Source organism: Vulpes lagopus, chromosome 10 (genome assembly GCF_018345385.1).
Source record: "Vulpes lagopus strain Blue_001 chromosome 10, ASM1834538v1, whole genome shotgun sequence".
Classification (NCBI taxonomy): Eukaryota; Metazoa; Chordata; class Mammalia; order Carnivora; family Canidae; genus Vulpes; species Vulpes lagopus.
Genome location: NC_054833.1, coordinates 31,480,844 through 31,496,479, shown reverse-complemented (window position 1 = coordinate 31,496,479; position 15,636 = coordinate 31,480,844). Strand labels below are relative to the sequence as shown.

The window sequence follows — 15,636 nt, the reverse complement described above, 5'->3', positions numbered from 1 at the left end:
GGGAAGTGTCTGTGGGTCTCCAGCAGCTGGAAAAGGTTTGAGTCTCTTTGGCAGATGTTTGCTGTTCCAGCCACTTCATTAATGTTGGAAACTAAACCCCTGACTATTCCTGACCAAAGCCCTACTTTGTGATTGACAGCCGGGGTGTGCTTCCTCCCACAGAAGCCCTTTACAGTCTGAGGGAAGGAGGGAGTGAGTGAAAAGAGAGAAATGGGAGCAAAATGGGAATTGGGCGAGTTGCCATTGCTAGAAACCAAAAATATCAAGAGAGTGGCAAAGACTCATTTAAGGAGAAAGACAGATTCAGTGCAACAAATTAAGATTTGAAGTCCCATCATGTGCTTGGATCTTTTACACACGTGGAATGAGCTCAGCTTCCACGCATTCATTTTTTAAAAAGATTCCATTTGTTTGTTTGTTTGTTTGTTTTAGAGGGAGGAAGGGCAGAGGGAGAGAGAGTCTCGAGAGGACCGGGACCTGAGCCCACTCCAGGCTGGATCTCACCCCTGAGATCATGATCTGAGGCGAAACCAAGAGTCCAACACTTCAGGGACTGCCTCCGCGCACGGTGCCCCTCATGCATTGATTTATTTATGACACACTTATTGTGAACCTACTATGTGCCCCGTGCTATGCTCCAGAACACACCAGGAGCTCATTGTCCCGCGGGTGAAATAAACTTGCAAAAGTTAGTGGAGTAAAGGAACCACTGGGCAGAGGTAGGAATCAGCAGCCTTGGGGAGGGGGCAACCTTTCTGAGCAGAGGTGACATTTGAGATGGGTCTGGAACCAGCTTTTCAGGCTGGGAGGGAGGGAGGGATTGGGCTGTGGAGGGCATTCCCACGCGGGGAACAGCTTGTGTAGAGGCATGGATTACGAAAAGGCCAACCTCGTGAAGCAGTGAGGTATTAGGAGGAGCACTCATCGATGAAAAAAAAAAATGAGGCTCAGCTTTGATTATAAGCGACAGAGAGCTCAGAGCTCCAGACTCCAGATCTGGGATCTCTCTCTCCGCGACACCTGGGGCGTGTGCCCTCAGGCCCCCTCTGAGAAAACTGGAAAAGGTGGAAAATCCCAGGAGTTGAATCGAAATTGCTCAGCTCTTTAAAACACTGCCGATTTCAAACCAAAGGACAGTCGGTCTCCCCGGGAGGGAGCGTGTGGGCCAGCCCAGGCCCGGGCCGAGCGCCCGAGCGAGCCGGGAGCAGCGGGCCGGCAGGTGACCCGGCTCTCGGCGCTGCCCCGCCGCGCGGCCCGCGGCCTCCCTCCCGGTGGCGGCGCCGGGGCGCAGGGACACGCGGGCGCGCCTCGGCTCCGAGTGTGGAGGGAGGCAAGGAGGAGAGGAAGAGGAGAAGGGGCGAGGGAGGGAAGAGGAGGGCGGGGAGGAAGAGGGAAGCTGAGTTGGAAGATGGAGCGAAGAGGAGAAGAGAGAAGGGGCAGGTCGCAGGCGGAGGGGAGGCGGGAGCGCGGGCAGGAGCGGGGGACGCAGGGCGAGGGGAAGGGACGCGCGGGGTCAGGCGCCCCGGGAGCCCCAGCCACCCGGGAGGGAGGCCTGGAAGGAAGCAGAGGCGTGCAGCGGCAAGGGGCGGGCGGAGGCCGGGCCCGGGAGCGCCCGGCGGGACCCGACCCAGTCCACGCGGGGGGGCGGGGGGCCAGCGCCTCGCGGGCATCGCCCCGCGCCGCGGGCCCTCGATGGGTCCTGAGCCCGAGCACCCCGCTTCTCCGCCCCTCCAGCCCCCGACTCTCCGCGCAAAGCGCCGCGCGCCCCTGGGGCCGGTGCCCGGCTCGAGGCGCAGCAGGTCTCCGCCGCGCCCGCGCCCTGGAGACCCCTGGGGGCCCGCACCCGGCGGCGGGGACGGCTGGTCACCCGGGCCTGGGGCGCGCCGGACACCTGGCCGCAGTCTTCGCGGGCCCCGGGGTCGCCCGCGTGGGGTGGTGGTGGGGGGGGACGGAGAATGAACGAAAACAACTGTAAATGGAGAGCAAGGGAGGAGCAGGCGCCCCGGCACACGTGGACGCGTCGCGGAGGGAGATCCGCAAAGTCGCACCGCGAGCCACGGCTGATACTGGGCTCTAACTCGGCTTATTGCTCTGCTTTCTCCAAGTGCCCCCTTATCAGTCCTCCAGGTGCGTCCCTTCCGTCCGTCCGGCTGCAGCCACCCGCGCCCAGGGCCGCGCGGCCTCTTGCCTCCGCGCAGCGAGCCTGCCGCGCCCCGGCCGCCTCCAGGTTCCCAGCCAGACGCCAGCGGCCCCACGGTCGTCCCGACGCTCCCGCTCCCTCCTCTCCAGCGTTTGCCTCCCTGCCTGCCCCGCGCACAGCAGTTGGGAGACAAAGTCGTGGGAGACCGGGGCCGCCGGGCGGGGAGGCAGGGGACTGGGTGGGGGGCCCCGCGCTCACCAATTCCAAGGGAGGGCAGCCCGGGTGCTCAGCGGCTTAGCTCCCGCCTTCAGCCCAGGGCGCCCAGGGCGCGATCCTGGAGACCCGGGATCGAGTCCCACGTCGGGCTCCCTGCACGGAGCCTGCTTCTCCCTCTGCCTGTGTCTCTGCCTCTCTCATGAATAAATAAATAAAATCTAAAGAAAAAAAAGAAAAAAATTCCAATGGAACACACAAGTCCGTAGGGATACTGACTGCAACAGGCTGGCAGGCTGGGGGAGCGCAGGAGGAAGAAGGCAAGGCCCCCACCAAGTCGCGTCTCCGAGCGCGGGCGCGGCCCCGGGAGGCCGGGAGTCGGCGGGACTCCTCCAGCGGGGTGACCGGCTGCGCTCGCCGGTCCTTGCGCGGCGAAAACGGCTTCCACACGTTAAAACCTAAAAAACAAAAAACACACGCACACACAGCAGAGGACGCACGCTCTGGGGGGCTTGCTCTTTCGTTTTTACGATTTTTTATTGGGATAACGGTCAGGGCAGGGGGCATCGAGGGCTCGGGGTCCCGCGGGGGGCGCGGGCAAGTGTGCGGCTCCGCGCGGGCCGGGAGCGCAGTGGGGTCCGGGGGAGGCCGCGCGGGTCGTCGGCACAGCCGGGGAGGGCGCGGGGCGCGGGGCGCGGGGCGCGGGGGGCGGAGACGCACGGGGCCTCGGGGCGCCTGGGCACGGACGCGGCTTCCTTCCAGCCCCCCCGGGCTGCGGGCGCGGCCCCGCCGGGAGGTGCGCGGGGTCGCGTCCCGGGGGAGCGGCGGGGGCGGCGCGCGCTCCCCGCACGGCGCGCACCCCCGAGCGCGCACCCTGGGCGCACACACCTGGAGCGCGTCCCGGGAGGGGGGCGGGGAGGAGAGCCGAAGCGAGCGTCTTAAAATAGAGACGCTGGCAGAGGAGCGCGAGACGCGGCGAGGCGGGAGGCGGGCGAGGCGGCGCGAGGCGCGCAGGTCGGCGGCCGCTGGCACGGGCGGGGTGGGCGCCGCCGCCCCTCGGCGCGGCTCGGCCCGGGCCCCGCGGAAGCGCGCGCCGAGTGACAGCTGCGCTGGCCCCGAAAGGCTCCGCGGGGATGCTGGCCCGCGGGTGGGTGTAGACGCGCGGCCGGCGCGCCCGGTGCCCGCTCCCCTCCGCGCGCCTCGGAGCCCGGCCCTGCCCCCGCGCGCGGCCCACGAGCGGGTCAGGCCCCGGCCGCCGCGCCGCCCGCTCACCATGCACTGCCACGCCGAGCTGCGGCTCAGCTCGCCCGGCCAGCTCAAAGCAGCCAGGCGGCGCTACAAGACCTTCATGATCGACGAGATCCTCTCCAAGGAGACCTGCGACTACTTTGAGAAACTTTCCCTCTACTCCGTGTGCCCGTCGCTGGTCGTGCGCCCCAAGCCCCTGCATTCCTGCACCGGTGAGACGCGCCGTCGGGGTGCGGGGAGGGGAGAGGCTGGGGGGGCGGTCAGCGGGGCGCGGGGCGCGGGGCGCAGGGCTCGCTCCCCGGGGCCGGGGCACTGGAGGCGGCGGCGGGGACCCCGGGGGCGCTCCCGCTCCCCTGCGCAGCCCTGGTTTCCGCGCAGAAAGTTGCAACACTTGCCCCGGTTCGGCGCCCAGCTCGCGGTTGCAGAAAGCGGGGGTGCAGCTCCCCTCGAGCCAGCGCGTCCGACCTGGCCTTGCCCCCTCTGGGGAGCCTGCAGGCCCCTCGGTCGTGTCCCCCAGGTTCTCGACCGAATCCCGAAATCATTGAACTTTTTACTTGAAAGGCTCTGTCCTCTGGGGCGGCAGCTCTGGAATCCGTCGCCTTGCGGTGCGAAGCAGGGGAGGTCACCCCCTTTTGTTTTAAGTGGCTGAAAAAACAACAGTTACAACAATAAAAACATTCTTCCCGTCTGGTTTTCTCTATCCGCGAGGGCCGAAGACGGCTGGGGAAAGATCAACATTTAATAAACACACTGAGAAAGTCCTAGGTTTATGTGGAAAGTAAATCCAGAGGTTTTTTTTTATTATTATTATTTTTTAAGCTTTGAGTGTGTTAAGAGAAGCTCCAAGTTTCAAAGTGCCCTGGCTTTGGAAGGATTTAGGCTATTGAAAAGCAGGTATAGGAAAGAAAAAAAAAAGTTGAAGCAATTTTTATCAAAAATAAGTTATCAGCTGTGCTTTCAACTAAAGGTAAAAATTCAGTATTTCCCAACTAAAAGAAACTTTGAGGTTATGTTTGTTGCACGCGTGCCCTGAAATAAATAATTTTGTTACGACTTAGGTTGAAAAAGTAGAGTGAAGAGCTAGCAGTGTTTTTTTTTTTTTTTTAAAGATATTTTTTGGAAGCTTTCAAGCCAGAAGCTTCTGGTGCACAGTGCTTAGAATCCTCTATTTTCTTTTGGTTTGAGGTTGTCTGTGGAACAATCAGAGAATAATATATGTAAATACAGCAAAGTTCTTTCGAAACCAAGTTGTTTCCACATGTATTTGCTTACAAATTAAATACAATATTCAGTTATGTCTTTGTAAATTAAATTTTATCTGTAAGGTGGAATTAGGCCTGATTCAGCCCATCACAAGATTTGCAATATTGAATTTTAAGAATCAAAAACTATATAAGGCGAGGAACAAATAAGACACTTTAGAAATAAGGTAGATATCCTTAATATTTATATTTTTACATTTGTGTGCTGGCCTTGCATGTATAAACCCTTGAACGAATAGTTTGCACATATATGGGATAGGGGAGGTAGGCTGAGTCTTGTATTGAGCATAAGTCATCATTTGGTATGATAACTCAAACCTCTTGGCGGGGGGGGGGGGGGCGGGGGGGGATTTAATCACAAATTGCAATGTACCCTGCTAAGTACATTGCATTCCTGCAGGACCCTCAGACAAAATAGAACGATTCTGAGCACCCAGGTATAGTGCAGGGCCAGCAAAATTTGTAGGGCCTTTGTGCTACGCGTTGACCTGAAGGCAGATTTTCCTGGCTTTTAGCAGTTATACAATTTGGATCATAGTAAAAACATACTAAAAAAAGAAAAAAAGTAATAAATAACCCCAGAAAACAGTGATCCAGTCATCAATAGGGGCTGAGTAAGTTCTGTTTCACTGAATCTTGTATGGGAAATAAGTCAGAGGAAAATAAGATGATTCATATGTAGTTTTGAGAATGTTAAGGGTGAATTGCACGTGTATCACGAACTAAAAGTTTTGCTTGGTCTTGTGCTTTTGAAGTTCACTGATGGTTTGGGTGAAAGGGTGGTTGTTGGTAATGATTTTCTTGCCCTGTCATTCCGGTGTTTACTTTCTTTAGAGTGTTCTTTGGAAAAAGTCGTGATTTTGTGCTAGTTGAGATTTAAAATATAGAAACTGGGATTTGCCAGCGGAATTAAACCCATAAAAACTGGCTACAATAGTCCATACTTTCAGGTCGTAAGCCTTTAGTGGGTTTACGATTACAGTTAAAGCCTTACATGTATTAGATCATGGGAATCCCATTAGTGACTTCTCAAGGGTTTTGCAAATACCACACTTTCAAAGCATTTTTGCTGTTTTTAACAGTTATGTTCAAGATCAAAAAATCTTAGACTGGATAAACTTAATCTTTTATATTAATTAAAAAATGGCATTAAGTTGCTGGCATTCTACATTCAATACACTGTATGTGTGTTTTTATGTATACATATATATCTTTTTTGTGTGTGGGTTTTTTTGTATATATATATGTATATATATATATTTTTCTGGATAGGGATAAATATTTAGCACTTTTGGTAGAACTGATGTATAAACATTTCAGATCAAGTGAATGGCATACATTGGAATTAAAATTACTAAACTTTCTCTCATCCTTCCGTCTGCTCTTTTTAAAATTTAACTACCAGAAGTGAACTTTGCCAGGTAAAATAATGAAATAAGATTTTTTTAAAAAGTTACGACCTTGCATAATAAGTATATAAAATTGGGGTGGATATAAAGCCACAGCATTTAAAAAGTCTCTATATAATTAAGCAGTCCACAGTGTTTAGCTTTAGTGACCCAAATGTCAGTTTATGGTACTGAATCTCCTCAGAGGGAAGAGCATGTATTCAAGTAAACTGAGAAATGGAAACATTTTTCATTTGGCAGATCATCACCTGACGGTAATTTATTATTAGACACTCTAACCTTGATGGAATACTCACCTTCAAAAAAAATTGTTTGTTTTAACAAGCCCTTTCTTATTACAAATGCAGTAATTTTAGGCTTAGAAGGCTGTCTCTAAATTTATTTAAGTTCCCCAAGAGGTGCGCTTGGGAAACAGTAGACAGCGAGAAAGGGAATCCTAGTCTTTGAAGCCAAACTGAAGGAACATTTGTCATTAGATTGAAAATAAAATTTTAAAAACCCAGCCCAAAGAGAGCCTCCATTTGAAAAAAAAAAAACAAAACTTGTCACTCGGACCACTGATGAGGTGTGAAATATGTATAGAATTTACTTAGCATGTAACACAGTTTTATTTTAAAATCTGGTAATAGCCCTCCCCATTTAGAATGGAAATATATTGCCATTTAGAAATCAGTTAACAGTCTCTCATCAACATTAGAACACTGACAGTGATTAGAGGCCAAAAATGAGGTGCAATTTAGACTATCTTAAATCCGATTTAACTCCCGAGTGCATGATTTCATTTTTCTGGTCGTGATTAGCGTTTCTCAGTGGAAGAGTCGCATGAAGAAGTCTGGCTTCTCGGGATGGAGTACGGTGCAGAGACACCGGCAGAGTCATTTCTGAAGGCTCTCCTTTCAGTTTGATCTTTAGAAACCAAGCAGAGTTTGGAAAAGATGAATAGCCTGCTTCACAAAAACGAGGATAGAACAATTGATCCTAAGAGTTTTCTTGAGGATGGTGACCAGCCAACCTACTGTGCTCAGGACTTACAATTTATTACAGTTATTTATACTTATAACCTAGAATTACCCTAGACTTGCACATGCGTGTTTTGGCCGGGGAACGTGGAGGAGGGGAGGGAGGCAAACGTAGATATTTGGACATTTTATAGCCTGTGACCAACACATGGCTTTTAATTGATCCACTGAAACCTAGAGGCGAATTTCTTTCTCCTGGTCTGGTGGAATGGTTCTCTGGGATCTCCCAGTGATCTTCAGTGGCCAGTCTTCTAGAACCAACGGTGGAGGTACAGAGCTGCAAGGGGTTGCAGAGATCACAGACCCATCTCCCCAAGCAGAATGTACTTTTTTTTTTTTTTGGTGAAGCGCTAGGGTCACATCGTTGCTTAAACGCAGTTTCAGTCCACGCTATACACTTGCCGTCCTTCTTGTTAGGGTACTCGCAAATCAGCAAGGCTTTTCCAACTTGGTTACACACCCGGGATAAATCCGTGCAGTCACACCCAAGGGACAGTCAACCAGCCAATTAAAAGGGGCATTTGGGGAAGAGTGTTTATCTTTAAGAGGTGGCGCTGAGAACATTTTATCCTTTGGTGGGTTCAAGAGAAACACGTTCTTTGGGGTGGTGTCCTTGGGTTCATTTTTATCACAAAGATTGAGTGTCATCCCAGTGAAAAATGAAATGAGGTGGGGACGTGTGTAATGACTTCTTTGGGAGGTAGGCAGCCAGCTATTGCTTCACGGAGTTGGCAGCAGGGATTCCCCAAATCTCAGCAGGGTCTGTCAGTCTGAGACCAAAGCCCACGGGATCTTGGGAACCTGAGGGTCGGGGACTGGAATGTTAATGGAAAAATGTAAACTGGGGTCCGGGAGAATGATCATTATCAACAGGCATTTGTATTGCTGCCAGAGGCAGATGGGCTTTTATTAGCGATCCTTCATAAGTGCTTCTCCTGTTCCCATTCTGAGGGTGAATAAGTCGAGAGATGCACAGCGTACAGGACTCCTCCAGGGTCACAATATATTTGGAGCTGAGCTCTTTTGGCCTTGTCAGCTGTTGTCTCATTTACTCCTTAAATTTTATAACTCCCTTGTGAAACAGAGAGGCTGAGGGGTCCCTTTTAAGTGGTGACTGTAGTTCATCAGCACTTTCTTCTCCGGTTCTGAGTTCCTATTAACCAACGGGAAACTGATAAGAAATTTAGTCCGCAAGTTAAAATGCCTCCCCAAGTGTCTACAGTCTTTAGTATCATTTAATTCAACAATTTCATTCAGCAGATACTCATTCTTGCTTGGTGATGGCACCGAGTTCAGGACATTTAAGTTTATTCTGAATCCTGACTCATGGTTGGGATACTTTAAAAATTCCTCTAAACTTCTCTGTCCAACCACTGCCAAGCCCTTCTTTGTTGTTCTCTAGAACATATTGGGCAGTTCGGAGTTGGGATGGGGGGGGGGCGTTGTGACAATTTAATACTTCTGCTCACCAGATGGAATCTTCTGTTTTAACTCCACCTAAGGGGTGTTATCACCAGCCACGTTGTCCCATCAACCTCATCCAATGGGGCCTGGTACCTGTCTTACGAAGGCCGCCTCTCGTGTCCTTGTGGGCTGTGGCTCGGGATTGCAGGTGCTTTGGGAGGTGAGCGTGGACTGCATAGAGCTGCTCGCTGTACCCACGCCGGGGATCCAAGTGAAAAGATTGTTAGGTTGAAAAAAATCCCACGGATCTATAGGAAAAGAGTAAGGATTATAAAAGGTTGTGTAAATCGTAAGGAGGCATTAAACTGAAAAATAAATACATAAAAATCCCCCAGAAGGAAGGAATAGGGGAAAAAGGAAAAAGCAGGTTTCCCTGCAACTCCCAGGCTGCTGGATCCGAGCCTCGCGTGTCGCCCGGTGTCCTTCAGCCGGGCTGCACGGGCAAGAGTAAAGGTGCTTCTCAAATTCTTGTCACTTTGCGGGTAGTAACTGGCTAAGGTCGATTTTACTGAGATGCACGTGGAGCCCCTTAAAACAAGGGATCCCGGGGCCCAGCATTCAGCGTTCACCGGGGAGGACTGAGTAGACATCAAGCCAGAAGCATTGGTAGGTGTCACTTGCACTTTATTTTGAGGTCTGCGAGGAACCGGGGTGAACAGCTAGGGAGGCCACCCGATCTGCGTGAGGGTCCCTCCTTGGTGGGAGGCCCGTGAACTTGGGTGGGGGTCGCGGCGCCAGCCCCGCCACCCGGGCCCCTCGGGCCGGCTCCAGAGCGCAGGGCACTCAGGTCCTGTGGCTGAACCCGTCAGTGACCTCTTAACTGGAATGCGGGACCAGAGGGCTGGAACAGAGAGGGCCGCAGGGATTGGGATGAGATGGGCAGATTCCAGCCCCCTTCCACATTCTTCCTTGGGGAATGCCGCCGTACATGCCGTCTCGTGCAGCAGGTGTGTTTCTTGTGGCCCCAGAGCCGAACCCCACTCTCCCAGCCTCCTCGCGGAGGGCTCCCCTGGGTGCAGCACACGGAGATCGGAGGGCACTGCGGGATATTCGGGGGGAAGGCTCCCCACCTGCGACAGGCCCTGTGTGCCTGCCTCTGTTCCAGCGGCCTCTCAGATTGGAATGGTTATTTCTTCCGCCACAGCACAGATGACGGGATGAAAATTGCCATCAGGACGTATTCATAACGGGGTTCAGGTCAGAGCCTTGCACAAACTTGGCGATATTACCAAAATAAGTGGTTCCAGAAAGAAGAGGTTTTTGTTTGTTTGTCTTTTACCAGAAAACCTCCGCAACCCCTGAGGATTTAATTTATTTTTATTGCAGCTTAATAGCAGTTAGAAAAAAAAAAAGTCTTGTTAAAATTAATGCTCTAAATAAAAACACAGTTAATTTTCCATTACAGTGTCTAATTACTCATCATCACCGGGGCATTTTTATATGGCAATTTAACTTCTTGAAAGTGGAAACTTGGCACACATTTAAGGAAGAAAGCAGTGCTCCTAGATAGGTATCAGAAGATGGTCTAATTATGTTTGGGCTAGAGTTGACTCTTACACATGATTGCCCTGGAGAAGATAGGGGGGTAGAGGGCCTCCTTCTTCAGTGGCAAAGGAAAGTCTCTGGTTTCTTCAGTGCCAGTTGAAATTGAATCCGGAGGGAGAGAATTCTGAACGTTAGATGATGTGCAAGTACATCTGAAAAGGGACCCTGCCAGTCACAGTTGAAGCTGATGTCAGGACTACTTGATAGGCCTGGAGCACAGCGATCTATGCTTTCTGACTCCACTGGCAGAGTTCATAAAGATGAACATGGCCTTTCTCCAAGGCAAGGTCAAGATACGACTGAATAGAAGCCAATCTGGGAGGATCTCCACACGAAACTAAATATGTTAAGAGTCCAAGCAGACAAGCTTACGTGGCATCCCTCTAGCTTACCGGCATGTCCTTAGGAACATGTTCTTCTGTATATCGGGGTGTGTGGAATTCCCACAGTGTGCGTCAGATGGAATTGCCTGTCACCTCGGGGATGTCAATGTCATTATTATTATTATTATTAAAAAAAAATCTTATAAGCCATGTGATGATTTTCTTTTCGCCTTTTTTTTTTTTTAATTCAAGAATCGCTTATGAAGTGTGGGAAAATGGAGTGGTCTTGGGCTTGGTGGGATCTTTGGAGGCTGTAGCTGTATTTCCACCGCAGGAAGGCTCAGCTGGTCCCTAACACTGATTCACCTGCTGGCCTCCACCACCCACTTCCGTCTCCTCAGAGTTGTTTGCACTCTGTGACTTAACCTTGGTTGAAATTCAGAATTATGGCCATTTCACAGATGAGATCACAGCCACTTGCAGATTGAAGGAAGCATAACGTGGATGTTTAGTTTACGCAATGTCCAGGAGAATCGACTTTGTACAGTTCCCTTGAGGTAGCTTACAAACAGCGGGGTCCTGATATTATGTCTTCGTTGGTGGGGGAGAACCTGGGCCAAGAGAGTTGCTGAGACTCCTCTTCCTGAGTCCTGCTGTATTTATCCCAAAGGCAGCTACAAACTTGGGAGAAATGCTAGAAATACCCTTAACCCTTCTTCACATTCGTAACAGTAACAGGAGTGCTTTTTTTTTTTTTTTGAGTGCCTATTACGTAATAGGCACTGGACTAAGTGCTTTACCATCAGCCAGAGATCATCCCTAGGAGGTAGGTATTATTATTGCCACACCTGGGAAGCCAAGAAATTAAGTAACTTTCCTAAAGTCACAGGACACATGAAGATTGCTTACAAAGCAATAAGAAAGAAGGCAAGTAGAGAAATTTGCAATTCAGAGAAATGAGTATCGAGACAGTAAAGATGAAAGCATGGCCTGCCTCCCTGGGAGTCAGGAAAACACAAATTAAAATGAGATACTATTTCACACCCATCAGATAGGCAAAAATGAAAGAATCTGACAGTATTGATTGATGACAGTGATGTAGAGCGATAGACATTCTCATCCACTGATGGTGGGAATATTTTTTGGGTACATTTGCTTTGGAGGGCAGTGTGGCAACACCCAGGAAAGCTGCAGACTCACACCTACTGCGCAGCTCAGCAGCTCCGGCTCTGGGTTGACGTCTTGAGAGGATGTCGTATGTGTGCAAAGGGACATACGTTTAAGAATGTTCATTTCTGGGATGCCCGGGTGGCTCAGCGGTTTAGCATCGGCCTTTGGCTCAGGGTGTGACCCCGGGGTCCTGGGATCGAGTCCCGCATCAGGCTCCCCACATGGAGCCTGCTTCTCCCTCTCCCTATGTCTCTGCCTCTCTCTGTGTCTCTCATGAATAAATAAAATCTTACCAACAAAAATGGTCACGTCTGTGCTGTTTGCGGTAGGTAGTGACAAATCTAAAACAGTCAAGCCACCCTTCAGAAGGAAGAGGGATACAGCTGCATGTGCTCTTTCATGCAGTGCAATTCTATGTAATGAAAATGAATGAAGCAGCAAATGAATGAGCCAGAACCATATTTTACGTGTGTGTGTGTCTGTGGATAAGTTTCAGAAGTATAGGATTGAGAAAAAAAACACATTTCTAGGCTGATACTTACAGTCTAATACTATTTACATACTGCTTGAAAACATGCAAACTAATATTGCATATTGTTGCGGGAGGCAAGGGTATGGGATGAGGAGGGCTACCCACAGGTTTTTATTTTCCTGTGTAATAAGAGGAAAAGAGGAGGCTTGATGTGAACATGGCCAAGCATTAAGACTTAACAGCACTTGGTCATGAGTGTATCGGTGTTCATGACATTATTCTTTGTAATTTTCTGTATCTTTGAAATTTTTCATGATGTAACGAAAAATGATAGGATGGGAGATCCCACAGAGTCACAAAGCTCTTGATCTTGTGGAACGTTTGGTGGCCTCCTTGATGGCTCTTCTGTCCCGAAACAGAAGCTTTTGGACACGGGGCTTGTTGTACGCAGCCTCACAGTGGGGAAATGGACGGCTTTATAATTAGACGCATGTGTGCAACCCTCTCTAAAACAACCACGGTAGCTGCTGTAATTGGCTTTTGGATCTCACTTACCCCCCTGGCTCGATGGGGACACTATTTATCACCAGCATAGCTGCTGTTCCCTCAAGTAATACTTTGGCATATGAGTAAACGGTCTCTGAGAAGGGGATTGCTCCGTGAAGTGTTTGTTTACTCCAGATCTGCATCAGGAATCATGCACACAAGAGTCATTAGGTTTTTACCCTTTTCATGATGTTTTAAACACACAAGTTGGCTCTTACTGCGTCTTGGCTTTTGTGTATATTTGCTGAGATGAAAAACCACCCCTGGCTTTTGATAATTTAACTTAAAAAAAATTGTCTAGGGACAGCTGGGAATAGGAAAGAATCTACAAATGTTAAAATGCCCCTTATTAGTCGAGAAGAGTCATGTTGGTGTTGACATAGAAACTGGCTGAGATCTCCCTTGTGTGTTGGACCCGTGATTTTGTGGGAAAACTTCGATGTGGGGTAGCAGGGCTTGTTAGGAAGGGATGAGCACCGTTGCCGTGGAAATCCCACAGATAGACAATAACGGGCCATCCTGTGGTTTGGAGAAGTTAACCTAGACCGCGTTCCTCTACCATGACATCGTGGTAGAGATGCTCTGCTCAGTCGATCTTATCAGCCAAAGACCCTTCTCTTCTTGCTGAAAAAGATAGTTCCAATTTAGAAATAATGCTTTAAGGCATTTTGACCCAAAGGTAGCCTTTGGGAGCTTTATCCTTCTGCATCCCTTTAGAGGGCAGGTGCTCGTCCATGTCGGTGAAACTGCAGTGGAGAGCAGGCCAACGTGCTCCCCTCCTAGACCACCCCTCTCAGCCTGAGCACAGCAGAGCCTGGAATAGTACAAATTTGAATTGCACAGGTCCACTTATGCAGGGATTTTTAATTTTTTTTGGATAAATACAGTTCAGCACTCCGTTATTGTTTTCTTCCTTATGATTTTCTTCGTGACATTTTCTTTCCCCTAGCCTGCTTGCTTGCAGAATGCAAAATACGTGTTAACCGTTTATGTCACTGGAGAGGCTTCTGGTCAGCCGTAGCTATTGGTAGTTAAGTTCTGGGGTGGAGGGAGTCAAAAGTTGAACAGTGATTTTTGAGTACACCCCAAGCCCCATATTGTTCAGAAGTCAACTGTACATACAGAAAGCAAATAAATCCAAGCCCGCGTCCCACCCAGACCATCTGCAGCCGGTGTCACAGAGCTTTGTTCAGTGCTCGGCAGTGGCAGCCACGGTCAGCAGGAATTAATGACCACATCTAGAGGATTGTGGCCAAATTGGACATGACTGAAGGGACGGTGGATCTGTCAGATTTGTTGCCAGTGAACAGAGTCTCATGAGTTGCAGGAGCAAGTTTGATATTCATCTGACCCATGTAGATGCACACAGTGGCTGGAGGAAATCGGACGGACTGAAATTCTCACTCTGTCCTGCTCAGTCAACCTTCTGGATCTTTTCAGTGAAATCTTATTCCTCATAAAATGGGCTAGCTGGGCTGGAGGCTGTGAGTGGAGAAAACATTACGAAGAAAAGTTCCAAAGAGCTGCCGTGCAACTCTCTAAGTAAGATAAAATGCAGAAAGACTTGTTCTTGCAACCCATGAAATCTGTTCTCTGGCAACAAATCTGATAGATCCACCTTGGATCTTCTGTTTGGAACGACTTGGGAGAAAACAGGCAGGGACTTAGAAAATTTACGGTCAGTTTTTTTGGTTTTTTTTTGTTTTTGTTTTTTTTTTTTAGCAAGTTTTACCAAAGGACAGAGAGAGGAGAATATATTTCACTTCGTTTCCAGTCCAAGTCCTTTTCTTCTCATGACTGAACATTTTATTAAAATAATTGGTAAATCACCCCAGAGGAGATTGTTTTGGAGGATGTTGTTAATTTTGTTATCCCTGGATATCATGGCAACTCATTATTGCTCTTAGCACGTTAGACAGCTGTGTATCTTGGAAGCATGTTTTCAATCCTCAGTTTAGAAAGCACAGCGTAAAGGAACGTTCTATGGAGGCTGGTTTTGTTTTGTTTTGTTTTTAAACTGGGACATTGAGCCTTGGCACTTGGAACAATTAGCTGCGCAAGCAGAGTGCATTTCACTTTTTAGGTAACCGCAAAAGAAACATAATAATTTTAGATGGCAAGCCTGTGGCCGACTCCAGGTGCTTGCCTACGTGAGGCATGTAAGTTAAGGAAACAGTGGTTGTGATCACGACTCTTTGGGTGAGAAAAGGGAAACTGCTCCCGGGCAAAGAAGTGGCAACAAGGTCGTGTGAGTAGGTGGGAGAGTTGAGGTTGGAACTCAGGTCTGTGTCTTTTAGTATAAAGTTCCGTATAATGTATAATCATATGAAAGTATGCAAATTAGAAGTCAAGTCTGGCCCTTTCCGTGGAGGGTCCATACTGTGTGTCCAGCAGGGTCCGATGAACATGAAGGAACTTAATTTGCACCTGTTAATAAGTCCTTTGCACATATTTACAGTCACTTAGCATGTGCCAGTCAGTCCTTTCCTATGGTTATTTGGGGCTCTGGATGATTCTAGACGAATTCTAAGAAGGGTACACTGTCTTTGGAGGAAGTGAGATCGTGGACCTACTGCCTCCTGGCCATGTGATTCTGAACCCATCTCCTTGCTCCTGGGTGTCAGTGTCCTTATTGGTGTGACAGGCCTAAGGCTGCTTTGGTCACACTGCTTCCATGAGCTGTGGTTCTCTAAATAAAGCTTTTCTCTGAGGGTCAAGGATGGAGTTCCCATCCATCCATCCATCCATCTCCATCCATCCATTATTGTGAACCAGAGAAAATATGCTTAACGATGAAATGGCAGCCAATTGCCTGGAGAGTTAAG

At 49.5% G+C, this 15,636-nt stretch overlaps 1 protein-coding gene across 1 annotated transcript in view; it reads left to right on the top strand.

The window, feature by feature from the left end:
• The first annotated feature begins 3,282 nt into the window (after positions 1-3,282).
• BARX2 (BARX homeobox 2) overlaps positions 3,283-15,636 on the top strand; it is a 73,731-nt gene continuing 61,377 nt past the window's right edge. The window contains exon 1 of the mRNA XM_041771780.1: positions 3,283-3,813. Coding sequence (XP_041627714.1) covers positions 3,627-3,813 — 187 coding nt within the window. The 5' untranslated portion in view covers positions 3,283-3,626. The remainder of the gene's footprint in view (positions 3,814-15,636) is intronic.